This window comes from Cyphellophora europaea, assembly GCF_000365145.1.
Source record: "Cyphellophora europaea CBS 101466 unplaced genomic scaffold supercont1.2, whole genome shotgun sequence".
NCBI classification, from domain to species: domain Eukaryota; kingdom Fungi; phylum Ascomycota; class Eurotiomycetes; order Chaetothyriales; family Cyphellophoraceae; genus Cyphellophora; species Cyphellophora europaea.
Window position 1 is genome coordinate 2,279,405 of NW_008481808.1, and position 26,864 is coordinate 2,306,268.

The 26,864-nt window shown below is 54.6% G+C and overlaps 8 protein-coding genes across 8 annotated transcripts; 4 read left to right on the forward strand and 4 right to left on the reverse strand.

Annotated features, from left to right (window-relative positions):
* Window positions 1–574: 574 nt before the first annotated feature.
* On the forward strand, window positions 575–6,696 carry HMPREF1541_02372 (uncharacterized protein; the record flags this gene model as incomplete). The annotated part of the gene is made up of 5 exons (XM_008716727.1): window positions 575–674; window positions 728–844; window positions 981–4,516; window positions 4,704–4,925; window positions 4,972–6,696. 5 exons carry the CDS (start codon window positions 575–577, stop codon window positions 6,694–6,696), a joined length of 5,700 nt encoding a protein of 1,899 aa, XP_008714949.1.
* A 2,828-nt stretch (window positions 6,697–9,524) lies between these two features.
* On the forward strand, window positions 9,525–11,376 carry HMPREF1541_02373 (uncharacterized protein; the record flags this gene model as incomplete). The annotated part of the gene is made up of 4 exons (XM_008716728.1): window positions 9,525–9,597; window positions 9,648–9,717; window positions 9,766–9,986; window positions 10,034–11,376. The coding sequence occupies 4 exons, from the start codon at window positions 9,525–9,527 to the stop codon at window positions 11,374–11,376; spliced, it is 1,707 nt and encodes a 568-aa protein (XP_008714950.1).
* An 842-nt stretch (window positions 11,377–12,218) lies between these two features.
* Window positions 12,219–12,974, forward strand: HMPREF1541_02374 (uncharacterized protein; the record flags this gene model as incomplete). Its single annotated transcript, XM_008716729.1, has 1 exon — window positions 12,219–12,974. The coding sequence occupies one exon, from the start codon at window positions 12,219–12,221 to the stop codon at window positions 12,972–12,974; it is 756 nt and encodes a 251-aa protein (XP_008714951.1).
* Window positions 12,975–13,144: 170 nt separating this feature from the next.
* HMPREF1541_02375 (uncharacterized protein) lies at window positions 13,145–13,843 on the reverse strand (the record flags this gene model as incomplete). The annotated part of the gene is made up of 1 exon (XM_008716730.1): window positions 13,145–13,843. The coding sequence occupies one exon, from the start codon at window positions 13,841–13,843 to the stop codon at window positions 13,145–13,147; it is 699 nt and encodes a 232-aa protein (XP_008714952.1).
* Window positions 13,844–14,390: 547 nt separating this feature from the next.
* On the forward strand, window positions 14,391–15,839 carry HMPREF1541_02376 (uncharacterized protein; the record flags this gene model as incomplete). The annotated part of the gene is made up of 1 exon (XM_008716731.1): window positions 14,391–15,839. The coding sequence occupies one exon, from the start codon at window positions 14,391–14,393 to the stop codon at window positions 15,837–15,839; it is 1,449 nt and encodes a 482-aa protein (XP_008714953.1).
* Window positions 15,840–16,375: 536 nt separating this feature from the next.
* HMPREF1541_02377 (uncharacterized protein) lies at window positions 16,376–18,363 on the reverse strand (the record flags this gene model as incomplete). Its single annotated transcript, XM_008716732.1, has 2 exons — window positions 16,376–18,063; window positions 18,117–18,363. The coding sequence occupies 2 exons, from the start codon at window positions 18,361–18,363 to the stop codon at window positions 16,376–16,378; spliced, it is 1,935 nt and encodes a 644-aa protein (XP_008714954.1).
* A 791-nt stretch (window positions 18,364–19,154) lies between these two features.
* Window positions 19,155–20,256, reverse strand: HMPREF1541_02378 (uncharacterized protein; the record flags this gene model as incomplete). Its single annotated transcript, XM_008716733.1, has 3 exons — window positions 19,155–19,208; window positions 19,302–19,817; window positions 19,867–20,256. 3 exons carry the CDS (start codon window positions 20,254–20,256, stop codon window positions 19,155–19,157), a joined length of 960 nt encoding a protein of 319 aa, XP_008714955.1.
* A 675-nt stretch (window positions 20,257–20,931) lies between these two features.
* Window positions 20,932–23,402, reverse strand: HMPREF1541_02379 (uncharacterized protein; the record flags this gene model as incomplete). Its single annotated transcript, XM_008716734.1, has 3 exons — window positions 20,932–22,383; window positions 22,430–23,179; window positions 23,226–23,402. The coding sequence occupies 3 exons, from the start codon at window positions 23,400–23,402 to the stop codon at window positions 20,932–20,934; spliced, it is 2,379 nt and encodes a 792-aa protein (XP_008714956.1).
* Window positions 23,403–26,864: the final 3,462 nt, after the last annotated feature.

The window sequence follows — 26,864 nt, forward strand, 5'->3', positions numbered from 1 at the left end:
ATTTATGCTTGGGAAGGTCTCACGATCGCAAATATCAATACCCAATAAAGGACGATCTCAAATACTGGTTGACTCACTGAACATATAGACCGCTCTCGACTCTGTAATTCCGTGGAAGTGTGCAGGGCCGCAAGGTCGCTGCCGCTCTGCCAGTCAGGCAGATACTGCAGATCGGTGTGCGGAAGGTTTAGCCGTAAATGCCAAGTCTAATGCCCACTTCAGCCTAGTGCTGCGGTGTGTCTCTGCCGCCCCAAAAGCAACCGCGCTCGATCTCCCTGCTACCTCTTTCTCCGTCCATTCCATCTCTTTCGCAACAGCGCGTCGTCCAAGCTGTTCGTGACGTGTCAATATAGGGTCGGTCTTCTGCCACAGACAGAGCTGCCCTGGCACCCGTGTCGCTGTCAGCACTGGTAGCTGCGGTCATATCGCGTCACGAAATTGTTTGCGCAGCTTTACTTCGGTCGCGACGACTATCTAAATCTTGCCTTCTTAATTTCTTACGCGCCTTGTCTAGACCTACTACGCTTCCTCAACCACCGCCATAGCGCGCCGACGCGCATCTACCCCAGGAGCCATGTCGTTCGGGGGTGGTGGCTCGGGGTTTTCCTTCGGAGCAAGTAATAATCAGCCTTCGACCTTCGGTGGGTTTGGCAATAGTAGCAACAACAATACCAGTAAGTACACACTATTTTCTTCATCCTATAATGTCATACTAATGGCCCATCAGGCACGTTCGGTGCTACAAGCAATAGCGGCGGTTTCGGCAACAACACCACATCCTCGAACCCTTTCGGTGGGGGAGCCACTGGAAGCGGTGGAAACACATTCGGTGCCAATACTGGAGGTATGTCTATTTGATCTGCCGCGGCGGTCACCCAGTCTCTCTAGGCACTATTTTGTCTGAGCCGCAAGGCGTCCCTGCACCACCAATCCCATTGTCTGATTCTAAAGTGAAGACAAGTAGCTAACACACTAAACAGGCTTCGGAACCTCCTCTAATACAGGCGGTGGCCTCTTCGGCAACAAGACCGGCGGCACAGGACTCTTCGGCTCGACCACGAATACCGCATCAGGAGGTGGCTTATTTGGTAACACCCCTACCAATACCAACACATCTACTGGCTTCGGAAGCTCGACAGGTGGCTTCGGCACCAGCACTAACAACAATGCTTTCGGGAGTAACAGCAACACTGGCTTCGGCGGTTTTGGCAATACCGCCAACAAGCCCGCTTTCGGTTCCAGCTCTAGCGGAGGTACCACACTGTTTGGTCAAGGTGGCTCAGGGACAACCGGCGGCTTTGGCTCGAGTGGCAATGCTTTCGGAGGATCAGGTACTGCGCTAGGCCAGAACGTCCCGCCTTCGCAGGGCACCGCCGTCGTGCCTTTTGCGCCTACCACAGAGAAGGACCCACAGGGCACGACGCAGAACTTTCAGAGCATCAACTTCATGGAGCCCTACCAGAAGTACTCCTTTGAAGAGCTGAGATTGGCTGATTATAATGCTGGACGCCGCTTCGGCAACGGAACTGGCCAACCTGCGGGTGGCTTCGGTACTTCAAGCACGTTCGGAGGCTTCGGTGCCAACAACACCTCGACCGGCGGCTTTGGATCAAACACGCAGACGAACAACCCCTTTGGCTCGAACACAGCGAGCACGGGAGGTTTCGGAAGCAATTCGTCCTCGACTTTGGGGACCGGAGGGCTCTTTGGTCAGAACAAGCCTGCTGGCGGCGGGCTTTTTGGTCAGCAGCAATCGTCAGGCACTTCAACTGGCGGACTGTTCGGAACAGCAAACAACAACACGTCCTCTAATCCGTTCAGCGCCAATACAACCTCGACCGGATTCGGGTCAAATACTGGCGGCGGGGGCCTCTTCGGAAGCAACAGTACCCAGCAGCAGACCAAGCCTGGTGGCCTGTTTGGAAACACCAGTACCACTACAAGCACACCTGGGTTCAGCTTTGGAAACAACAATAACCAGCAACAGAGCGGTAGCACGGGAGGTGGATTATTCGGCAACAACCAGCAATCTTCAGGTGGAGGGCTGTTTGGCAACAACAATACTGCCAACCAGCAACAGAAGCCGGCAGGAGGTCTTTTTGGCAGCTCTACCGGCGGTGGGTTTGGCAACAATTCGACAGCTCAAACATCGGGAGGCCTGTTCGGGACCTCGTCCAATACTGGCGGCGGGCTTTTTGGGAACAATAATGCCAGCACCACTGGCACCACTGGCGGGGTATTCGGCAATACGCAGTCGAACAGCACTGGCGGTGGTGGCCTCTTTGGCAACAGCGCTGCAAACAACCAGAGCAAGCCCGGTGGTCTCTTCGGCAACAGCACCTTTGGCAACAATCAGCAGCAGGGCGGAGGGCTCTTTGGGAATAACAACCAGCAGCCATCCACCGGCAGCGGCTTGTTCAACACCAATAACAACACCAACAACAATGCTGCTGGGGGGTTCAGCTTTGGAGGCAGCCAGAACAAGCCAGCTGGCGGGTCCATGTTTGGTAACCTGTCCACTAACAACACTCAAGGTGGTGGCTTGTTCAACACATCGACCGGCGGCAACAGTATGTTCGGCAACTCTATGGGCCAAACTCAGCAAGCCCAGCAACAATCTGATGTGAAGCATGCATCCCTACTTGACACCAACCCTTACGGGCAGTCCTCGATCTGGACTGGCTTGCCCGCTCCAACTGAGCAGAACTCCCAGCCTCTCGTGACTGTTTTGACTGCTACTCAAAAATTGAAGGAAAGCCAGTCGAAGCCGCCACCGAACCTTCGCTTGAACCAGTCTCGGTACATGACTCCTCCGCGACGGGGAGGCTATGGGTTCACATACTCCACTTACGGTACTCCCAATAGCGCCGCAAGTACACCTGGTGGTAACAGCTTGAGCACCAGCATGTACGGCAGTCGTTTCACTGGCGGAAGTTTTGGTCGTTCGCTGGGCAAGTCAGCATCTATCAGCAACATGCGCTCATACTACAGCGATGGTGAAAGTGTCTTGGCCCCAGGCGCTTTTACCCCAAGCTCATCTCGCTACTCGAGTGGTAGTATCCGTCGACTTACCATTGATCGTTCCATTCGAGACGATCTCTTCAGCCGGCCCGCTCTGCCTGCTCCAAGTGCTTCTGTTCAACCTAGCCCAACCTCGAAAGTCACCAATGGGACCAACAGTTCTCATGTGCCAGAGGTCACTCAAGAGGCTGTGGGTTCTAAGTTGAAGAAGCGAGTCAGCTTCGACAAAGAGACTACCGGAGGAGAGAACGGCGAGCTCAATGGCAACACCGGTGCTGTTATTCCTGTTGACGATGACGCCGCCACGGTCTCGCCAAATGGCACCATCTCTCCGGTCGAGCAAGCGCCTAACAACGGTCTAACCACGGTTCCAGAAGACCGTGAATCTGAACATGCTCCTGCGCCAAGGGCAACCAAGGACAAGACTGATCCCCAGCCAGGTGAATACTGGATGAAGCCAACCATGGTGGAGATTGCCAGGATGTCACGCGATCAGGCTGCCAACTACAAAGGTCTGCAGGTTGGGCGAACGGGGTGCGGCTACGTCACCTTCGATGGCGCCGTTGACCTCAAGAGCCTCCCCCCCCAAGATGAATTGTTTGACACCATCATCAACATTGGCGTGCGCTCAATCACGGTTTACCCTGAATCTTCCACCAAACCTCCTCGTGGAAAGGGTCTTAACGTGCCTTCCACCCTTCGCATTGAGAATTCATGGCCTCGCGCTCGGGGCAAGCCTGAGGCCTTGGCCAGTGGTCCAGCATTCGACAAGCATATCAAGCGGTTGAAGAATATCCATAACACGGAGTTTGTTAGCTACGATATCAACACTGGTGTGTGGGTTTTCAAGGTCCAGCACTACACCCGATATGGTCTGGATTATGATGATGATGACGAAGATGATTTCCAAAGCAGCCAGCTCTCTGCGCCACCTGAGAGCATCAAGGCTCCAGGGTCATCTGTCATGGAGATTGACAGTGACTACACGAGCGAATTTGGCGAAGATGACACTTTCCAGGGCAAACAATTGATGACTGTCCCGGGAGGGTTCGGCAAGCGAAGTGCGATCGACGATGTTGATGAATCGATTGTTAGAAGCATCGAGCACGACAGTCCAGGTTCTGAGCAATCCACTTTCTCTGAAGACGATGACTCTGACGACGAAGTCACCGGTATGGCCGGTGCCTATCCTGCTCCGAGCGGCCTTGACCTCGAGAGTCCAAACAAGCCTGAGCTCATACCTGGCACTCCCGGTCGGCCGCTGCTGGATATTGATCTCGACGGCGACTGGGCTGAGCAACTCCAGCGCACCATCAGCCCGAGAAAGCAAAATCGTGACGCTCTGAGGGAAGTCCAGAGCAAGGTGTTACTCGATCGAGAGTTTTCGCCCATGAAACCTGGAACAATCGGCAAAAAGGGATTCAGAACGAGCATTGATGTGATGAACGCGATTTTTGACAAGCGTGGGACGCAGACGGGATCCACAGGATTTGAGGTTTGATGACCCCTTTCTTTTCTGTTAAGTCTTTTTGTTTACCCAGATCACTGTTCATGCGTCGTCTGTGCTGCGGCCAACTGACGGACAGCGGAGGATGTGACGGTCATGTGAAAATGACACGATTCTTACATAAAGTAGGTAGTTAGCTGAATGAAACACATTGCTAAGATTTTGGTGTCTTTAGTTTCCCTATGCCAAACGCGCAAAGACCTTCGATCCTAACGACCACGATATGACCGATGCCGACAAGTCATGGCACGCCAGTTTCAAGCCCAGCTTCACACCTGTGGGGAAGCTGATTTTGAAGTCAAACTCTGCTGCTTCGGGTAACGAACTGTGGAAAGGAGTGCCCATTGCACGAAGCCACAACCGGACAATCACTGCCATGGGTCTGAAACCTCAAGAGGTTTGTATACCCCACTCTTAATGCCGAACATTGCTGATTGTAGTAGCCTCTCAACATTGTTGATCTGATGGAGCACGCTTCCATCGAACTCACGGAGAACGGCGTTCCAGAGATCAGCTATACACCTCTTCCGTTCAATGTCTACGCTACCTCACTCTCACCTGCCGCATCTGCCAACGAAGTCCAACTCTATGAGCTCCTCCACGTGCTGTTCGACAACTTTGAAGATTCGCACAACGCCGGTCTCGATGAAATTCAGCGCGAGGACTTTGCCGACCGCATCCGCAAGGAACGCCTCTCGTCATTCCTTTCTGCCGCGATAAGTCAAGTTGATACCGCCGATCTCACTGTGCTTGAGCAGCGAAATCCTTTAGAAGCCGCCCTCCGCCACTTGGCCCGTGGCGATGCCGACAAATCCTCGGACGTTCTCTACAAGTCCCGCAACCCAACTCTTGCCCTTCTTGTTGCACAGGGTCCCAATGTCGATCAGGCATTCCAGGCCAGCATCACAGAGCAGATCTCGAATTGGCGCGAACAGTCCGCCTTGAGTGAAATGGACCTCAATGTTCGAGCTCTCTACGAGCTGCTCGCTGGCAACACGACCGTTTCTCGCGGCATTGACAGCACCGTCGAGCATAAAGCCGTCACTTTCAGCATCTCTTCCCTTCTCGGTCTTAATTGGCTCAACATGTTCGCCCTCAGCCTCTGGTTTGGTCCACTCAAGACTTCGCCCGTCTCGGATATCATTGCCGACTTCGCATCCCAGCTATCCTCTGGCGCGGAGAGCGCAAGCCCCTTGGGTCCCACCGGTGCTGAAGATCCTCTCTGGGTGGTCCTCAAGCTGTATGCGTCAGTGTATGGCAATGCCCGGTGCCCAACGTTCCCCCAAGCACTCTCGGCACTCTCCACACTAGGCACGTTCAATTCCCTCGCACTCTTTCGCGCCTATAACATCATCACCTCCGCTCTCCCAGTCGACATCCAAATCGACGTGGACGACGACGTGGCAAATCAACTCGCTTCCGACCTCTCCTTCGAACTCGAAGCCAAGGCTGACGTCCCCGCCGCTCTATTGGCGCTCTTGCACCTCACCAGCTCCGAAAGCCGTGCCACCGCCGTTGTAGAGCTACTCCTGCGCAACGCTGCGCGTCTACCGCTGCCCCCGACTCAGGGCGAAGCCGCAAGCGCAGAGTGGAGTCTTCTCACGCAGCACCTTGCCGTGCCTCCAGAATGGCTTTACCAGGCGCTCGCCCAGCTCCGTCGTGCGGAGGGTGACGCCGAAGAGGAACTGCGTTTCCTTATACTGGCGGACGAGCGTGAGCAGGCGCACGAGTGCTTGGTGCAGCGTGTCGCGCCCGTGCATGTCGTGGATGAGGATTGGGAGGGCTTGAAGACCGCGCTGGCGCTCTTCGCAAAAGGTAGCGCGCCGGATGGGTGGCGTGACGGCGGGGCGGTGTTTGAGGATTTCTTGGCGCTGGTGACGGGGATGGCGAAGACTGATGAGGAGAAGGCGCAGGTGTTGCGCAGATTGACGCACAGCCTGGCGGCTATGGATAGGGAGTTGGGCGGTGGGAGAAGCGGAAGTGATGAAGGCGTGGAGGACGTGCGCAGACGGGTCAGCGTGAGGGAGATGACTCGTGTGGTGGCTGCGGAGGGGACGGTAGAGGTCAAAGAGCTGTTGGACCTGCCGATCACGCGTGAGGTCAAGGGCCAGCTGGGAAGTATGCTGGCTGGCGAGTATTATCGGAAAGTCATGGCGGGAAGGGGATAGTGTCCTACTGAGGTGGTGGGTTGACAGAGCGCGTGCCGTGGAAGAGGGTTCGTTGTTCCTGTTCCACGGCAGCCCGTTGGACGCAGAGTCTTGGGGCGGCGATTGGGTGACCCTGTGGGAGACTTCATGAAGGCATTTTAGTGGATGCAGGACGGGCAATTGAGAGCGTTGTATGACTAGGATGAACTGCAGCATTGTGTCAGCCAGCCCCTTTGGCCGCCTAGATAGCATGGCGCAGCGCGAGAGCGCGGAGGGAAGCATGCAGGCAAAAAGCATTCCTGTGTATGCGCCGTCAGGCACAAAAGCGGTCAATTGAATTTCTATATCCTAAAGGACTGTTGGTTGGTCTCACGAATGCCTTTTGGTGGGGCTATGTCCTATCCTCTGCTTCGCAAGTAGGCTTTTGAACTTATTTGCATGGATGGTCGTGGCGCGAGCTCAATATATCATATCTAGACAAACGCCGTTTCACCAAATCGTTCGGTGCGTATATCGTCGCCGTTTCTGGAGGTGCTTTATAGCATCAAAGAACAAGTCCCGCCTGCCCGTTACTCGGGGCAGCACGACACGTCGTGGGAGGTGCTGCCGCAGCGTGAGCACTTACGCGGGCTGTTCTTGTAATTGCGATTGTAGGTCTGGTTGGCGTACATTGTGATTTTCAGGGGGCAGCTGATTGGGTGTATCTTGGATAGTCTTCTATCAGGATTGGTCTTGAGTGTTTGTGAGATAAAGTAGAAAGGGGCTGCTGGTGCTCGAGCGAGGTATTTGTATCGTTGGAGGTTCGTGTGACGAATATGTGACACCAACGGGCGGCGATGGGCGAGCCGTTTGAATCACGATCGGGATGCATGGAGGCGTTGCGTGGCGATGGTGCGTGGCAGGTGAGATCATGACGGCGAGACGTTTGATGGCGGCTGTGGTGGATGGTGGGACAACGACGCATGACAGATTGGTGACGGGTTGTAATCGGTAGGGAGGCCGAGGTTGGTGAACAGAAACGTTGATGTCGGGCTGCTCGTGGGTAGGACGCTCGAGATGTCCGTGATTTAATTCTCCTTTCATGTCGAGAAGCGTCCACGATTCCGACCTCGGATGGTGGCAGTGCTCCAGACTCGTCCATGGCCGAGTTGAGCTCTCCGTGCATGGTGACTGACCTTTAGGCTTGCTGCAGTTCAAATGAGCGTGGCCACATATTCGATGCATCAACCACCAAAGTATCATGACCGGCAAAATCCAGAAGCCTCTAAACACGTTTTTCCGCGTAGAGAGATAAATGATGAGCACGGTAGAAAACTCGCCGCGACTTTATGGCAGCTCCGCCAATATTGAGCAGGCTTGAAGCCTTCTTGGAGTGCAGTTTGGCTTAGCCTCGAAATAGTCACCCGGCGGACAACGCACACAATCTTCTGGGACACTTGACAAGCGAAGCAAAAAATCCGAAAGGCAATCAGGCAAAAAGGCAAAAAGGCAAAAAGAACAGAGGAATATGCTCCCTTAAGGGATGTCTTGACCTTTCTTGTGGGCTTTTTTGTGCCTCTTACTTTGCTTTTCTCGTATTCCCCCCCGAAAATATGTCTGCTACGAGTCGCTCGAGATTTATCAAGTCGTATTGTGCGCTGACAATTTTTCAGTGGCATCTAGACCCCAGGACTTATGGTTCTTCCCGCCTAGTTTTCTCAGTAGGTCTGTGCGAATGTTGAGAGAGATTTCCCGGATTGTCATATAAATATGTGGGTGGTTGCTAGGTAGAGAGGCGGGGTGGCTGGAAGGGGAAATGCGAGAGAGAAAGATGATGCATGGTCAGGTGAGGGCGAGGGTGAGGATAGCATGGGTGTTTTGATAGGCGTACTTGGCAATATGTTGCGTTGAGCAGCACAGAATCCCCTGTCGACACACTCAGAGAAATCATACTCATATCGAAGAGCCCCTTCATTGGACAACAAGGCATCGGCTGATGTTAGATCAGTGCCGCTACACGCTGATGGGGCGAGGTACTTCTGTTGCGTTCGAGCCTGTCCCAGCAGCCATAGGGGCTGGTTGCCATCTTAGTAGCCCCGACAATTACCAATATGGTTCTCTAGTCAAGAGCATGGTGTTGGCAGGAAACATTCTAGTACAGGGGTATAGAAACGACAAAGTCTACTCAGTAAGGCGCAAATAACGCCAAGAGATATTGCCAAGGACCATGACGCAGCAGTGGCGCGTTTCTTCAGGCGCTTGAAGTTGGGGCTGCAGCTGCCGCAGCTTGTGCCTAGACATGGCGATGGCCCTTGGAGAGGGGTGCGCATGCATCAGACGGGAGGGGAGCCGTTCTTAGACGCGATACCTATCGACGCACAGCGATGCATTGATAATGATTCTCAATCATCTCAGCATCGTGCACTGCCTTTTCTATCATCGAGACGACGATAATCTACAAGCGCAAATAATAACTTCTTCGTCTTGTATTACGTCGCTGTGGCTGAGCACTTTGACAATCCCCGTCTGACAACTAAGCGTGCCTTGCACTTCCGGGCCCACCCACTCCGTTCTCCGCTGAAACTGCTTCGCTTTCCATGTTCACTTCACCTCTTCTCTATCACCATAGCCTGCCGACTGTTCGTACAGTCACCGATCCAGAGACCGGGCGCAGATACTCTGTCGTTGATACAGGTCGTCGAAATAATCAGTTTCAACGACGAAACACCGTTGCCGTCGTCTCACCACAAACCGCCACTGCCGACCCGCCCGCTGCTACTAGGCGCGGAACCTACGATCCTAACCAGCCTGTTTTCCTTCTCAGCAGATCTTCCACCGAAAGAGCTCCTGCCTTCGACAAGGGCGGCACCATGTCAAAGGTTGTGCGCAGCGTCAAGAATGTCACAAAGGGCTATAGCAGTGTTCAAGTAAAGGTCCGGAATGGTGGGTTCACAACCTCAGAATACGGTCGCAGGGTGCTAACCGATCGCCAGCGACCTCCAACGACCCATGGGGGCCCACGGGCACCGACATGGCCGAGATCGCCGCCCTAACCTTCAACAAGTGAGACTGTCTGGAGCACCCATGCGTGCATGCGCTAACAAGAAACAGCCCAAGCGACTTCTACGAGATCATGGATATGCTTGACAAGAGATTGAACGATAAGGGCAAGAATTGGAGGCATGTCTTGAAATCGCTCAAAGTTCTGGACTACTGTCTGCATGAAGGCTCTGAGTTGGTCGTAACTTGGGCCCGAAAGAATATCTACATCATCAAGACCCTCCGAGAATTCACATACGTCGACGAAGATGGTCGCGACGTCGGAAATAATGGTTTGTCAATTGACCCTTGATCTGAGCTGCATCTAACTGGCTTCTAGTCCGCATTTCTGCCAAAGAGCTTACTAGCCTCATCCTGGACGAAGAGCGTCTCCGGAGCGAACGGTCAGACCGCAAACTATGGAAAACTAGAGTTACCGGTATTGATGAGCATGGACCTTCGCACATTGGTGGTCCAGGTCCTTCAAGCCCCCGCGAAGCGCGCCGAAATCATCGTCAGGATGAGGAGGATGCAGAAATGCGCCTAGCTATCGAAGCCAGCAAACACGAGGCCGAAGAAGAAAAGAGGCGCCGCGCGGGTCAGCAATCGAAGGCTGGTGATATGGACGATGACCTCGCCAAAGCCATCAAGCTGAGCCAAGAAGAAGAGACCTTGCGCGCCCGTCAGCTGGAGGACCAGAATGCTCAATCGCTCTTCGACGACACTCCTACTCCGTCTCAGCCTCAACCGACTGGCTATAATCAAGGCTACCAGCAGCAGCCTGCTGTCGACTGGTTTGGCAATCCACTTCAGCAACAACCCCAGCAGACCGGCTTCCTGAACAATCAGTACAATCAGCCGACGGGTTTTCAGCCTCAGCAGACTGGCTATCAGAATGGGCTCACGAACGGCTATCCCACGCAGCCTGGTGTCTTCGATCAATTCGGCTCGCAGCCATTCCTTGGACAGCAGACTGGGCTTCAGCCTCAACAGACAGCTTTCCAGACGAACAATCCATACGGTGGCATGCAGCAGCAGCCGAGCCAGGATATGTTTGGTCAACAGCAGCAGCAGCCACAACAGCCACAAATGACTGCCGGCTCCAACAACCCCTGGGCACAGCAACAGCCGCCGGCTGATGCTCTCAAGCCACTCCCAACCGGATCCAACAATCCATTTGCTCCGAAGCAGTCATCACCCTCACCTTTCCAGAGAACGCAAACCCAGCCTACACTTGGGACACTCTTCGAATCGCAACCGAATACCTCATTTCAACAGCCTCAACAACAGTACCAGCCCCAACAACCAAACCCGATCACGAATTTCCAATCTCCTCAGCCGACACAACAGCAGAAGCCTCAAGATCCCCACGCTGCTCGTCTGAACGCTCTGCTTGCGTCGGGCGAAGGACAAGACACCTTCGGCAACACTGGCGATCTGCGTATCCCAGCACAACACACCGCACCTGGTACCTTTGTCAACTCGGCTGGTCAAGGTCTCGACAAGTTACGTGCGAACCAGACGGGCAACAACCCTTTCTTCTCTCAACAATTTACAGGTGCACCACAGATGCCGGCCCAAACTGGTCCTGCCTCGGGCTTTGGCGGATATGGACAGCAGCAGAACAATCCGTTCGGAGCCAGACCTGCGGGCCAGCAGAATGGTAGTCTCATCGACCTGTAGAGGCCGGCCAACTCAACGAAAGCGTTACGAAAGAGGGATTCGGAAACACCCAGGCGTCTCCGTCATCCTCAGGAAATTGGTACACTGTCTCCCGACGGCATTTTTTATGTTGCGCTCTTGGTCCTGGGTGTATAGATATCCCAATGATCCGGCATCTAAGTTATCTCCTTAGCTATAAAGTGCTTAGTCTCGTTGCAACGCCTCAAACCTCGTTCGCTCCTTCGCTATTGTCTCTCCCCAGACTCTGGGTCTCCACAACGCGGCTTCTCTGATCCGTTCCCACACGACAGTCCCCAAGAGGTTAGCCGACCTCCTGATTCTCTCGTCCTTGGCCTAAAATAAGCCGACTTAAGCTGAATTGGATACTTGACATCACCGCGCGTCTCCCTGTTCGGAGTACCAGGCGAGACCTGCACAAGGCTGAAACTCTGATCCCGCCTCCAAAGTCGGCATGGATGGCTCACCAATTTCCGATTTACGGATGCCTATTCTTCTGATTCGGGGGCAGATGGCCGCTGTGATATGGGCATAAAGGGTGAGTTCAGAGGCAATTACGTAGTGCCAACCCCAGAACAAGCACAACTATTGGATTTGAAAGGTTCGAGGGCCTGTCGTCAACCCATCCACTGCACTTCGACTCTGCGCGTCTAGAGAATTCTCGCCTTCTAGGAAAACTGCTTGTATACTGCTACAATAATCCCCGAGAACCCCTGTCGCGTGGCCCTACCCCGGACTATTCTTCAGTCGACAGCAAACCTCCACCAGTTCCATCCTCGAATAACGCGCGCGCGCTCAAACACATCTCTACGTGCGATCCACGACTACCCAACCACACCTCCACCATGCTCCGCCAAAGGCAAAACCTCACGCTCTTCTCCCTCTCCCTCGCCCTCGCCCTCTCCCCCCTCGTCACCGCCCTGACTCTCACCTCCCCGTCCCCCAACATGCAAATCAATCCCTCCCTTCCCCTCACCATAACCTGGACCTCCACCCCGAGCGACCCCTCCACCATCTCCCTCCTCCTCATCCACTCCTCCGGCAACATCGACAACCTCGCCACTGACATCCCCACTTCCTCTGGCTCCTACACCGTGCCCGCCTGGTGGGTCCTCGACTACGGCATCGGCTACGAGCTGCAGGCGCAGGCCGGCTCCGGCGGTGACGTCGTCGCCACCGTGAGCGGCCTCAGCCTCGGTGGCGGCGTGGGCGAGATCACCACGGACGCGACGGGCGGGCTGAGCTTCGTCAGTGATGTGGGGATCGCGACGGCGAGTCAGGATGGCCCCGCTTCCGTCACAGGATCGGATCTCGTGACTATTCTGAGCGGGTCTGGGTCGGGGAGCGCGGAGGCGACGGGCAGTGCGGAGGCGAGTGGTGCGGAGGAGACGGGGAGTGTGGCTTCTACCACTACCGCTACCGCGACATCGGGCGAGGCGAGTGAGACGACGACGACAAGCACGGAGAGTGAATCGGGAAGTGCGAGTCGGACGGAGAGCGCGGCGGCGACGAGCTCGTCGGCGGGTGGTGGCGCGGCGAGCGCTTTGCGGGTTACGGTGGGAGGAGTCTTGGGAGCGGCGGCGCTTGCGTTGATGGCTTGAGAGGAAAGATATAGGAGTGAGGTTGTGTGTTGGGGGATGATAATCTACAGCGGCCGGGAGGCGCTAAAATTCATATTCTACATGTTGGCCAAAGTCCACGACATCCCACGTATCGTACAACTCTCCTGCTCTCCGCTGATGCCCCTCGTTATTTCCAACCCCTATGAGACCTACAGTGGATTCTCCTCGCGCGCCCTTCTCAGCGTCTCCTTCGCCAGCAGCTCCTCCTCGACCTCATCCGCGCCTTCAGCCGCATCTCTCGGTCTCCTCTCCTGCCTCCTCGCCGGCCGCAGCCCCAGCGCCGCCTGCTGGTCCCATATACTGTCGTGGCGTTTCGCCCATCGCTGTCGCCGCTCCTGCACCTTCTCCGCTGGCGCGCTGCCCAGCCATTTGCTCCGCAGGATGCGGCGGATTGCTTCGGCCGAGACCTTGAATTGTTGTGCGAGTACGGGGGTCGAGTAAGTGATGGGGTCGGACTGGTGCATATTGCGGATGCCGAGCATGGCGTCGGGCGAGAGCTTGCGGCGTGGGTTCCAGCCGTCATCACCGAATTTGGTTGCCAGGGCCTGCTTCTGGACGGCCCAGTCGGGGAGGTCTTGCTTGGGAGTCGGTGTCATGTCGATGTCGATATTGCGGGGTGGTTTAGACGACCCTCTAGCTGGTGAGGAGCGTTCGATGCCTACTCTAGGCCGTGCTTTGCGGGTAGACGTGTCTTTGCGCTTCTTTTCCTTTAAGGTTTCTCTTGCTTCTGAATCGAGCGTCGGGTTTTGGTCTGTGCTAGACTCTGTCTTCGCCTGCTTGAGTGATCTTTTCAGACTGGCTTTAGACTGTTCCATACTACTGCCAGGTTCTCTCTCGACACTGTGCATGGTTTCGGGAAGAGATTGCTTCGACGGCCGCCTCTGCTTCTTTCGGTTACGTTGGGCGTGTTTCACCTCACTATGACCATCTGTATATCTCTGTTTAGAAGCCAGCTCGGCGATGATGCTGTCCCCTGCCTCGCCAAAAGAGAAAGTGCTGCCATCATTGCGGCGGGAAAGGGAAGTCGTCAGAGTTCGAAGAGGTGGGAGACGGTTGGGGAGGCTTCGTTTGACCAACGACTGGGCAGGTGCACTGATAATTGAGAACAAAAGGCGTCGATTTGCTTGTCGGGACCACGACATGGTTAATAGAGATATGAAAGACGTCGAGTTCGAGCATTAAGATCGAGGAAATTCATCATGCAGCTGACTCGCCAATCCTCCTCCGACGACATATCATGAGTCATGGGGGAATCAATGACCGATTTACCGAGTGATGATCTCAATATCCTGGCCATGTGATTTGCCTTGCCAAAGCAAATGCCATGGATCCATTTGGTCTTCTCTGGCACGTTGCCAGCGAGTCGCAAAAATACAATAGCGCTCGAGAGGTAGTATGGCATGGCCCAATCCATTTCGCCGGCGGGACGAGAACACGAGGACATGCTGGGGTTACACGTTTCAACTGACTCCAGAGCATATGACACTGGAGCAGTCCCATCCCCTCAAGCACTCATATGATGTGTTGGGTGAAGAGTGCCTCGACATACTCAACGAATTGTCGCCACCAGATCCTCGGCCATCTAATCGACCGTCAGAAGGTGCCCCGCCATCCACATCAGACCAGGAACTCAAACCCTCTTCCTCTGACAAGCCCGCCAAACCCAGGCGCGACCTCTACGCCCTCCTCGTCTCTCGCAAGGACTCCCACCCCAAGCTCAAGCAGCTCTACGACGATGCTGCCAGCCCACCCTTCCCTGTAGACTGGGAGCAGATCGCCCGAGGCCAAGACGTCTTCTATCGGTATGGAGGCGCCAACTTGACAGGCCTCGCCTACCAATCTCTCCTTGGAGGCATGGGCGCCGCCCGCGTGGTCGAGACCCTCACCCGCACAGGCGGCTTCAATGTGCGCGTGGCGCGACACCGCCTCTTCGAAACCACGCAGCACATCCTCGAATGCACACGGGACCTGCCCTCAATCCAAGCGGGTGGCGACGGCTTCGCCTCCTCGCTGCGCGTCCGGCTCCTGCACGCCGCAGTGCGCAAACGCATCCTGACCCTGACAGCCAGCCATCCGAGCTACTACTCGGTAGCCGAGTACGGCATCCCGATCAACGACCTCGACTGCATCGCCACCATCGCCTCCTTCAGTGCCACGCTGCTCTTCATCAGCCTGCCCCGGCAGGGCCTGTGGGTCACGGCGCAGGAAGCCGCCGACTACACAGCGCTGTGGCGGCTGATCGCGCACTACACGGGCACGCCGACGGAACCCTTCGCGACACCGGCCAAGGCCAAGGCCGCCATGGAATCGCTGCTGCTGCACGAGATCCGGCCCTCGCCCACGTCCCGCGTCCTGGCCAACAACATCATCCGCGCTCTGGAGAATACGCCGCCCGCGTACGCGTCCCGCTCCTTCCTCGAGGTCAACGCCCGCTGGATGAACGGGAACGAGCTCTGTGACGAGCTGGGCCTGGGGCGGCCGTCGCCTTGGTATTGGGTGCTCATGACAGGCCAGTGTCTGTTTTTCATGGGCGTGTGCTACTTCTACCGCAGTTTTGAAGCGTTGGATCGCCGGAAGGTGAAAGGGCTGCGCAGGGTGTTCTGGGCTTTTATTGTGGAGGGCAAGAGCGGGCTGGCGGGCGAGAAGAGCGCGTTTGAGTTCCAGTGGGTGCCGGATCTGGGGAAAGGGACCGAGGCAGGGCGTGAGGATGAAGTGTCTGACAGAGGAGAGAGCGGAGTGGAGGCTAGAAGCTTGCGGACGCTGGCTGTCGCGCTGGTCGGGCTTGGGGCGCTCTCATGGGTGGGTGTAAAAGTTGTGGGGAGGTTGTCGGCAATGATCTGGTAGCGAGCCTGTTTCGACGGCTGCATACGCAAGCGAGGCTTACAGCAGCTAACAGGTAGCATCTCATGTCCACCTAAGCGGCGTCGGTGATGATGTGTGATTGGATCTGTCCTACGCTTGGGGATTGGGGGATACTGTTGTGCGCATCTTGGATAGTTGATATAGACGAGGAATTAAGCATCTCCGTCGTTGTCATTGAGACCCTGTACACTTCGGTGCTGTAAATGCTACCTCTGTGCTGCAAGGGCGCCGCAGCTGCTTGAATACAACAAGTTGGCTGGAGCACGTAAGCCTGCAAACGACGGCAGGGAAACAAGCATCGCTCTGAGGGGTATGGTAAGCCATACAATCCACCGACTCCACGCTGTGACCCCCTTCGAATAGAAACGCATTCGCTCTATGAAGTCGATAGCGCCTCAGCTTATCGACGCTGCGATTGAGGACTACCACCTTTGTCTCCGGTACCCACGACAATATGCTACCCGGTCCTCTGCCTCGCATGTGTTAAGCCTTAGGCTTCTGGGCATCCCACTGGTTCGCTAGACCATATCAGCCTCTATAGCGACAGCGTAAGCGGCATAGACCGCCCAGGCAGTAGCCACAAGATACCAGGCTTCCCAGACGTACATTCCTCGTGTGAACTTGGCACCTCTCTCCCAGACGAGAGGACGGCGAAAACCGGTGTCGGGATCCTCGGTCAGGTACGAGACGCGAGGCTTCTCAGTGGGCGGGAACATAATGTAGCGGATAGGGGAGAGAAACGCCATCAAGTTCTCCAAACGAAGACCCGGGAAGAGGCCCGAGACAATCATGGCGTGCAGCAAAGTACCCGATGTGGTCTTACTGTAGAGTCTGATCGCCTGCATGCTGAAGAGCGAGATCATGGTCAAGAAGAACCACAGGTGGTTGAGCACGCCCTCAATCTTGTGTAGACGACGAATGCGCTCTAGCATTCGGGGACGCTGCGTGGGATCGCGCTCCCCAAGTCCAATGTCGGTAGCATTCTTTTGACCAGTCACGAGAAAGCCAAGCGAGGCACCACCGACCGAAGACGGCATCATCTCCTGTATGCAAGCCTTGGCCAGATGCATACCCTGCCAAGTAGCGACGATCTGGCGACGGCGGATGTTCTGAATCCCGAAACCCAGAGCCAGCATGTATTCGGCAACTCGGGAGGCAACCACGAAGACGGCGTACAAAATGAGTATTTTCGCCAGTTCCGACTTGCTCGTGGAACCAACGACAGGTTGACCACTAAGAAGAGAGAAGAAGACGACGGTCCAAACGAAGGCTTTGCCTATCGTACCGATGAATGGCTTGGGGAGCTGGTTGAATGCTGCCAGCTTCTGCCAGGGAGTGCTATTGCCCAGCAGCTTGGCGTCGGTGCCATAACCGAGCTCGCGGGCATTGCGCATGCCACCAACAGTCCATCGACGACGTTGTTTGATGTGGTCAACGAAGTTGCTGGGTTGCTGGCCAGACTGAAGGCGCTCGCTGATTGCTGCTGTCCTATAACCTTTGCCGTTGAGTGTCCAGCCGAAGAGGACATCATCGCACATCGAGGTCTCAGAGAAGCCACCAATCTTCTCCCAGGCAGGGCGGTAGAACACAAACCCGGACCCTGGACACCATGCTGCGCCCATCTTGTCTCTGAGGGACTGCTCAGCCTCATGCTGGAGAATGAGATTCTCGTGAAGAGGGTCGTTGAGTGGGATGTTGTAAAAGTCTTGAGGAGAGGTGATCATGGCGAGTTCAGGATCAATGAGCATGTGTGGGACCAGAGCTCGAAGCCACATTTTGTCCGGGATCATGTCAGCATCGAGGATTCCGACATACTGAGCAGCGAACTGTCGCAGCTTCTCAGAAGCCAGGTGACGGATAGCTTGATTCACGTTGCCAGCTTTGAAACCGTGATGCTTGCCTGGGATTTTCGGACGACTGTAATAGTGGACACTTGGGTAGCGTTCCTGAAGCTGCTCGATCTGAGCCTTGAGCTCGGGGTCTGGACCATCATCACTTATCAGGACCCGTAGCTTATTTGCAGGCCAGTCCAAGGTGGCAGCAGCGCGGACGGTGTCCATCACAGTGTCGGTGTCTTCCTTGCAGGTCGTGATAATAACATCAACAGCTGGAACGTTATCACCATGGAGTCGGCGCCTGGGTCGTGACTCGTTCTTGCAGAGGAGTTGGCCTGTGAGCGAGACGAACAAGTCAGAGATAACTGAGACTGCAGATTGTTAGGTCATTTCTCGAGGTTGTCGCTTAGGGTATGGCACATACAGAACTCGATGACCTGCGCAGCAAAGAAGAGTCTTGGGACGACAAGCTTGGAACCATGACTCGCCTTGCACAGGTAGTACAGGTAGCTGACAACGCTGCTGAGCTGGATAGCAGCGATGAGAGGACCGAGCTTGCTGATGGCAGAAGGAGGTCTTGGGGCATAGCTTTGGATGTCGTATCCGTTGACCGGTCTGTTGGGGATCTTGCTGGAATCGCTAGCGGCGATACCGTTCAGAAGAGTCGCCATTGTGCGAAAATACTGGGTGTAATGAGTGTCGGCGAGGTTTCTTTATCTTTATCGAAGTGTGATTGTAGGTGTATCGACTGATGGCTTCGAGGGATTGTGAGTATGAGAGAGTGTGTGATGAGGAGAAGGACAGAGACAATGGACGAGATTTTCTAGTTGCGGAAGGAAGGCAATGGCAGTCAATGACGCCGACGGCAAGCGAGGCAGTGAATGAACGGACGTGGGGATCGTATAACAGTCGAGGTTTCGCTCTGTGCTGGTGCTTTCGATGAGTCTGGTGCCAGGCAAGGCTGAGCTTAATCTAGGTCCTCTGAGGTGATTGTCAGCCAATTCAGCACCTGCCATTGTTGTCCATATCCATAGTCAATGCCTGCGCTCCTCGTCAAGATTGCTGCGTCACCACGACGCATCAATATGTGGGACTCTTTCAATATCTATTCAGATGCCCCGTCTCTGCCACACTCCAGAGTCCTGATATCCGTCGTCCATGGATAGTTTGGTCTTTTAACCTCAGTCTCGGTCTCCAGTCACATCACAGCAGCCCAACCGCAAGCTTTACTCCAAGCTTGCTGGGGCTGCAAAGACATCAGTTATTTGCCTCTGAGCAAACAAGGCTCAACCGACAGCTGCTTTTGCACATTAGCAACCAGGAAAACCCTGAGAGCAATCGGTAAGAGGAATAGCAGATATGGAGTGGGAATTGCTGTAGTCTCCAGCCTCGAGCAAAGACTCCCGAGCAAGATTGTCTGTAGTCCACATACCATAGTCACACCGTACTGGAGCTTCCCACCTTACCAGATACCAAACCATAGCTTCCTCCTCTTCTGCTGTTGCTCCGGTCTGACCTCTTCAGCATGCTGTCCCGAATTCCATCCCGCAGTCCTCAGGTCTCTTTCCGACAGCATCTCCTCGTGCTTTGCAACCTTCCTCGCAGCCACCGCGGGATCCTCTTCTCTCGATAGTCCCAATTCCGCTTCTCTCCGCCGAATGAATATTTCGTCCTTCATATCAGTCACATCCTGTTGGAGCGCTTTCTGCCTGGTGACATCCTCCATAGCCTGCCTGCTCCTATCGTCTACCTTCATTGCCGAAATCATCTTGATTCTGTTCGCGCCAATGCCTCCCGCTTCTCTCTCCCGCTTCGTCAGGCCATCGTCCCATGGGACGATTCCGCGCACATCCACGCCTTGGTCTTCATCACGATCCAGGTCTTCCATGCCATGCGCCCGACGATAGATACGGCGTTTTTGCGCATCCAATATGTTGCGTGCGCGCTCGAATTCGACCTTCTCGGTGTTGTAGTCCTGGTCAAGCCGGAAGACGGAGGCGACGTCCTGGAAGAACTGGAGAGGCTCCTTGAAAAGCGACGAGAATGAGGGCATAAGGTGCCCAAACGGGGAGGTCTTGATGAAAGTCTGTATCCATGTCACGAGTGCTAGTAAAACCAAGACGCCCTGGTATGTTATGTTAGCGCAGCCTCTAAGCGGGACGCTGAAGATATACCATTGTGATCAGAACGTGCCATTGCTTTTTCGTAATTATTGAATGTGCGAGTGTGCCCTCATCGGGGAACATATGTGGATATCTCCTGTTCTTCTGCGCTATTCGCTCCGCAGCCGTAGAGGATTGATTGTAGGCGCCATTATAGGTAGAGCCTCTTCCACGCCCTTGAACTAATCTTGAAGGATGTGAGGGAGGTCGGAACTTGTCTGGCTGCTCGAGAATTATGGGCTTGGAAGAGTCGGCGGACGAGGCGTGACGGCGTGACGGGGTTCGAGAGCTCAGGAAGAATGGGAGTTCTCGTGGTCCAGCTGTTTGTAGTGCGCCTCTGTTAGAGTTGCTAAATGCTAAGAGAAGCTGCCGCGATGCGCGGAGGCGCTGGAAGCTACCCATGTCGGACTTTGTGCGTGCAGTAGCATGCCACGCTTTGCATACGCGCGAGGCACCGTTGCGGAGGTTGAATCGAAGGGCTTGGCATCTACGGAGCCGCGCCACGCATTGAGCTCTAGGGCAGCGCAACGCAATCCGAGACTGGTCTTCAATAATACACTCTTTCACGGGGAAGACGTACGGGCTTTGAAATATCGAGCTATCACAAATGAATCTCTGATTTCACTGTACATTATTTTGCTTGAGTACTTTATGCTCGGTGATCCAGGGCCATACTCCTTCCACTAAGGCATTATAATCTCATCTTGCGATATTTATCCATGTCCAATATGAGATCTATCTATACAGTCTCCAACAAATAAGAGTTCGTGCTTGAGAAAGCCGTCCGTCACTAGAGACCCGTTCTCTGCACCCAAAACTCCAACAGACATAACGAAACCCCAGTCTGAACGATTGCGGTAAGGGAAGAGGAGCACTTCCATTCTGTCCCTTGTACGACGCCAAATGCCAGTTCGCTAAACCAAGGTCGGGAAGACGCCAATTCGTAACACAGTATCGTCGAAATGCTGACCAGTTGCTGTTCGTACAGGATATCGGGCAGTGAAATGACCCGAGGGCCGATGTGTGTTGAAAACTTTTGATGTAACGATTGATCGGAGTCGGGCAGGATATCCATCATCAACGATAGGCACCGCCAGCAGCATATATGCTTGCTGCAGCTGCCGAACTCCACTCGTTTTCTTCGTAAGGCGGTGTCGGCCAGTGAGATGGTACATGCTCATGTTGTTTCCTTTGCTGAATATTGAGCGGCTGTGTCGGAGTAATACTCTGCGGATTAAATTCGACACCATCGCGCTTTGCTGACGGCGAAGGCGTCAGGTACGCTGCCTGAAGAGCTGGGTTACTCGAGAGGTGAGCCAGAGGGAGTCGGTTGTTCTCCGCAGGTTTGCCTTGATTCAGGCGGCGGGCGGCACGATTCGCGGAACGCAGGACCTCATCGAGTAGCTCATCCTCTTCTTCGGGAGTATCGTAGAAGTTCTTGGGAATTGATCGACGATTACGATTGTTCGACGATTTCGAGGCAGGTGCAGCTGTCACTGCAGACGCGGCATCTTGAGACTGGCGCGATTCTGAACGAGGCACGGAATGTGTCCTCTTGAGAGTTGACTGGTTGGACCGAGCCCCTTCAGTCGCCCCTTTGCCATCAGCCTGAGGGCGGTCTAAGCTGTAGCGCACGTTTTGGAGCAAGTTATCCAGATCCGAGAAATCATTCTGGTTCTCAGGAATGACACTGTCAACCATCATCGATGAGCGGTTTGACCAAGGTACAGCCGCGGCTTGGGCTTCAACATCATCGCCGCCTGGTGATGTCAGACCGTGTCTGCCTGAGAAGCGCCGGGCTCGTTTCCTGAGATGTGAGAAGAAGCTCTCTTTCTGATAAGGAGGTGAGACGAGTCCACTAGTGCTGGCATTCCCATTAAGAGCACGCTCGGCATCTTGCCTGTGTGCGTCCGCGTAGTGATTGCCATGAGAGTTGACTGATAGCTGACGACCAATCTTCCCTTTGCTAAGCGTCTTCTCATCCGGTTGCTGGGACTGAGGTTCAGGCTTAGGTGCCTGCTTCGGCAGAGGCTGCGGCGCTGAAGGTGCGTTTGCTTGAGTGCCTTGAGCGTTCACAGCGTTGGGGAGTGGCGAAATAGGTTTGATGGAAGGCAAGATCGGCATGGGAGCAGCGTTATTGGGTTGAGTGCCGTGAGTCCAAGTCGCGCGCTTATTAGCTTGTGGCCGGACTTTGCTAGGAGCTTCAACAGGTTCCACATGCTGCGGCACAACCGGGGCACTCTCACGAGCAACAAGTGATCTCCTGAACCACGACGGCTTCGAATGGAGTGGTGAGTCAGTTCCATCCTTGGATCTGAAACTCAAATCTGAATGCTTTCTGCCGAGAAGGCGCGACGATGACTTGGGCCTCAGTGGGTCGACAGCGTCGGCGAAGAATTCGTGTTCCATGGCCTGCTTTGATGTTGGCCTGTTTTTGGGATCCCACATCAGACACCAAGTAACGAAGTTGGACAGTCCCAGGGGCCAGTGTGGAGGCTGTAGTATAGATTCGATCGCATGTGGGGCCATCTGCTTCGGTCAGCCATGTCCGTAGAGAATTTGAAGGCGGTCTTACCTTGGGGAAAGAAAACCCCAGCTTCTGGGCTAATCTGGTCCCTTCTCTCCACTCACCTCCTCCGACGCGGATGCCGGACTTGGTATACCAGTTTCCGGGACTGCCCATAATTTCACATACTCTCCAAACCTGGTCAACTTCGTTGCCACCTGGGAACAAGGGCTTCAAGGTGGCGATCTCCACAGCCATAGCGCCAATAGCCCAAATGTCGACGGGTGCTGAGTACTCGCCAGCTCGTAATAAGACTTCAGGTGCTCTGTACCATCTGGTGGACACATAGGTGGTATAAGGAAGTTTTGAATGGGTTTCTCGAGCCAGGCCGAAATCGGCAATTTTGATGGAGTAGGTTGGCGGAGTTGAGGGTGGTGTTACGAGTGCCGAGTATCTGCTGAAGGTGGAGTGAGAGTCCGAAGGAGCTGAGGTCGAGACAAGTATATTTTCCGGTTTGATATCGCGGTGGAAGAAGTGGTGTGCGTGGATGTGGTCGAGACCAGACAGAATCTGGTAGAGGATACTCTTGACACTCCTGGGATCCATGACTTTGTGATCCCTTGCCTTCATCAACTGATACAGATTACCATCCATGTATTCCATGCAGATGTGAAGCTTTTTGCTATAGGGGTCGAGAAAGATATCCATGGCAGGTACTAGGTGGGCATGGTTTGGTAGTGTTCGAAGGAAGATGACCTCGCGGAGCTCTAGGCAGGGGGAGAAGGACTCGAAGGTCTTCTTCATAGTCTTGATGGCAACCTGGAAAAGAATTAGTGGAAGCGAACGCCGGCAATCGTTAACTTACCATCGTGTTCCTTCTCGCAATGTTCGAGCCGGCCGTACGTACCCTGGCGAGCTGTACACTGCCAAAACTGCCATCTCCGATTTCTTTCACCACCTCAAACCGGTCTTCTAGCGCGCTCAGGGTATGAGACTGTGCATGCGACCCCGGCCTGGAGCCGTAGTCGGACATGACAGTCATGTTGTGGTCGTGTTTGCGATGTAGTATGTATAGCTCCTTGCTGTTTGAATCACGATGGTTGTGTTGGTTGCAACAGGTAGTCTTGATCAATGCAACATCTTCGTGTACAGGAGATCAATGGCGTAAGTGAGCGGACAGGAAGACCCTTGAACGTTCTTGTCAAGAAGCTCGGACGTGGTCGTGCTTCTTGAGGGAAAGATGGGAGTGAGCGACGGTCAGGAGAAGAGCTTTGTCGATCTGATAGCTGGTACCCGTGGAGGGGATGGTAGGTAGTACTAGTTACGAGTACAAATTGGAACTCAGTGGGAAGGAGTCGAGCAGCTCGAGGTACTAGCAGTCTTGATGGGAGGTTAGCGGAAGGGCGATTGGCGTGGGCGGGTCCGCAGGGGTTTCGGAAAGTGGGTTGTGAGGAAGGACCGTTCCTCCCCCTTTCCTGGCAATTGTTTGGCGTTGGGAAAGCGCGGTATCGATAGCCCGAGGAGGGGGGAATAAAGGGAGATTCCCTGTGTTTAGCGAGAGTGTTGGAAGTAATCTGATGAGGCGAGATGTCGCGTCGTGTGCCGGAGCAAGGGGCTTATGCGAGGACAGGCAAGAGAGGCGTGATAGAGTTGGGAGGAAACACGCAGCGTAGTGCTGGAGAATTCTTCACGCGGGTCGGGGGCTTGACGGGAGTGGCCAGTATAACGAATGTGAAGGCGTCCACATAGTGGACAGAAACAACAACATTGAGCCTGTAAAGGGGCACCGAAGGTGACGGGATGAGGCAGAGGCGTGGACGACGTTCGCTCAATCACAGCGGATGGGCACTTTCGGCACACCACCTGGGACTGGCGTGTCTTGGAATTGCCAGAGACCTGGGCGGAGCGGCGTCAGGTCCATCAGGTACCATAGCCAGCCCCCTCCGGTAAGGTTGCCCTAGTGGCGGAAGGGCCAAATGCCCTGAAGCCCCGAAATGGCATGGCCCTGACTAGCCCACATATCCACCATCAGCCACCCATACAGCGCCCCTGCGCCGTCAGGCTAAAGCCGCTCCGGCCCTCGGGGAAGCGATCTGAGTTGGCTGCCTGGCGTAGCGTAGCAAAACCATCTTTTTTCGTTGGCACCGTGCCTTCGGTACCAAGTATCGATGCTTGTCGTGGTCAGCGAAACAGCTTCGCCATCGCTTCTCCATAGCACACACCGACTCGCTGCGCCGACACGGTGTGGTCACCGCCAAAAGTACCTATACACAACACTTGTGCATTCTGGCAGATGCTAGATCTTGTGCAGCTGGCGACAAGTGCTGCGATACCGCAATTATTCCCGCTCTCGAAGCTCCGCGTCCGAGGCAGTTGAGATCATCACTCCGTGTTAGAACCCGCACCTCCGTGATGGTCCTCGTTACCGCGAATCACAGCGCTGGATTCAAAGTTCTGGTAACAAACAAGTAGACTAGTGAGACGGCCCGTCCACACCATGGTTAATTGAATGGTCCCAATAATGGAGGTCAGCCATACAATAATCGCGCCGCACCTTACCCCCGACCAAAGGTCGCGTCAGGTGAGCTTCAACCCGCGCCATAAACATTTGCGCTGCTCGCGGTTTGTGCCCAAACACCCGGCGACCTGTTGCGATGCCACGTCGCATAGGGACGCCTGTTGCTGCAGGACGACAGCAAGCGATTTGCCATGACTCGGATCCTCGGCCCCCTTGCAAGGCCGTCCATGATTTCTCGTTTCTGGCCCACAATGACGGCACCTGCCGGAAACAGCCTTGATTTCCAACTTTCCACTTCTAGTCCGTGACTTGTCCCTGAGTCTTACCCTTTCCTGAGGTGGACTGTGGGCCACCAGTCGATCCATGATTTGGAGGCCGGCCAACGGCGGCGATCCAAATTTCCTAGACCTTCTCGATTGGCGTATCCTGGCCTAGCCCTTCAATTTGTGCCACGCCTGTGGTCCATCGTCTCCTCCCATAATTCGCCGATGTGTCCCTTCGTTCGGTGCGGTGGGTGGTCGGATTATTGAAGCTGTCACACCGCGAGCATGCTTCTGGAAGACTTCGATCATGGTGTCGCAGTTGCAGCGATGAGTGGGGGCTGGAACCTTTTGTTCTGGAAATCGCTTCGTGCCGAATCCGCAAATATGAGTGTCCTCAGGTATTCTCCTTGGTTTCATTGTGATGCTTTGCAACGAGACGCATGCCTGCAGCTGTTTGGCCAAAGAGCGCCGTAGGGGTAAGCCTCAGACAGAAGATTGGATGTAAGCTCCGCAAACCTGTCGATTCCGCGTGAAAAACGACTACATAGGTCACCAAGCTCATCAGCGCTATGACTTTCGACGAAGCTCTCGTCCAGCACGCTCGCTAATCACTATCGATCCATGTATGGCGGCAAATAGCAGCAGTTCGCAAGCGCCGTAAGGCGCTTTTGATTTGAGATTGTGATGGTCTGGGTCCAGCTCCAGATATGACCGTGCTTGGGGTAGGTTTGACACAATTCAAGGTGACTTGAGTAGTGTAGTATGCCCGAACTAGTATGTATCAGAAACTGCCCCAACAGCCGACCAGATGCGCCGAGAAGTCGTCAGAAATATTCCCCAAAGTACGCCGGGTCCTACACAGCAGTGAAACAACAGTATGTCTGTCTCCTTGTAGTGTTCGGGCGAGACTTATGACAGCACCATGTCCGAGTGAGTACCACAGCAAAGCTCAAGCTGATGCTTAGGCAGGCAATGCAGAAGCGACCGCGGAAGGCCATGATGGTGCTGCTGTAGCAGAGGCATCAACAGGAAGACTACCACAGCCTCGCCGCGCAGCCTTGATGCCAAGACACTCTATGCATCTCATCTGTACCCGCACCTTTCCCCCACCCAAACGTGAACATATCCCACGCGCAGAGGCAGTGACTAGTACTTGCCTGTGTGCAGGTATATGTTGTCCCCCAGGGCTACTTGAGTAATGAACTTAGCCTGTGTTTGAACCGTCCCTTCCCGTCACTTGCCCTTTAGTTCCTTCCCGCAATCGTTTGTGCTCGATTTGGACCGCAACGTTGGGATCAATGGTTCTGCCCATTTACAGTATCAACAAGCTTTCTGAATTATCAAGCAAGTCAGCAGCTATCAGCAAGAGAAGTTGAAGAAACCGACCACTTGATGGCTTTTTGAGCCAAATCCTGTCTTTCGTCTAGCATCCGACTCGCGACCCGTATACGTCTGCCATCACTGAACGGTATGTACTCCGACATACTTCACTTGAATCTCAATTGCGACTCACGGCGTCCGGTGTCATTTGGTCTTGGCAGGCTTCAGTCTACACGACCTGGTCACATCTTGCAACTTCTTCCAAGGCCACCACTGACACTCCCTGCTCTAGCCTCCAAATACTGGTCCGTCGCTTCGCCAACGCTTTTGTTCAGCTCATCTAACTGCTCAAATATCCATCATCATGGTCGGTGCCGAGTAAGTGGGCCTCCGAAATACAATA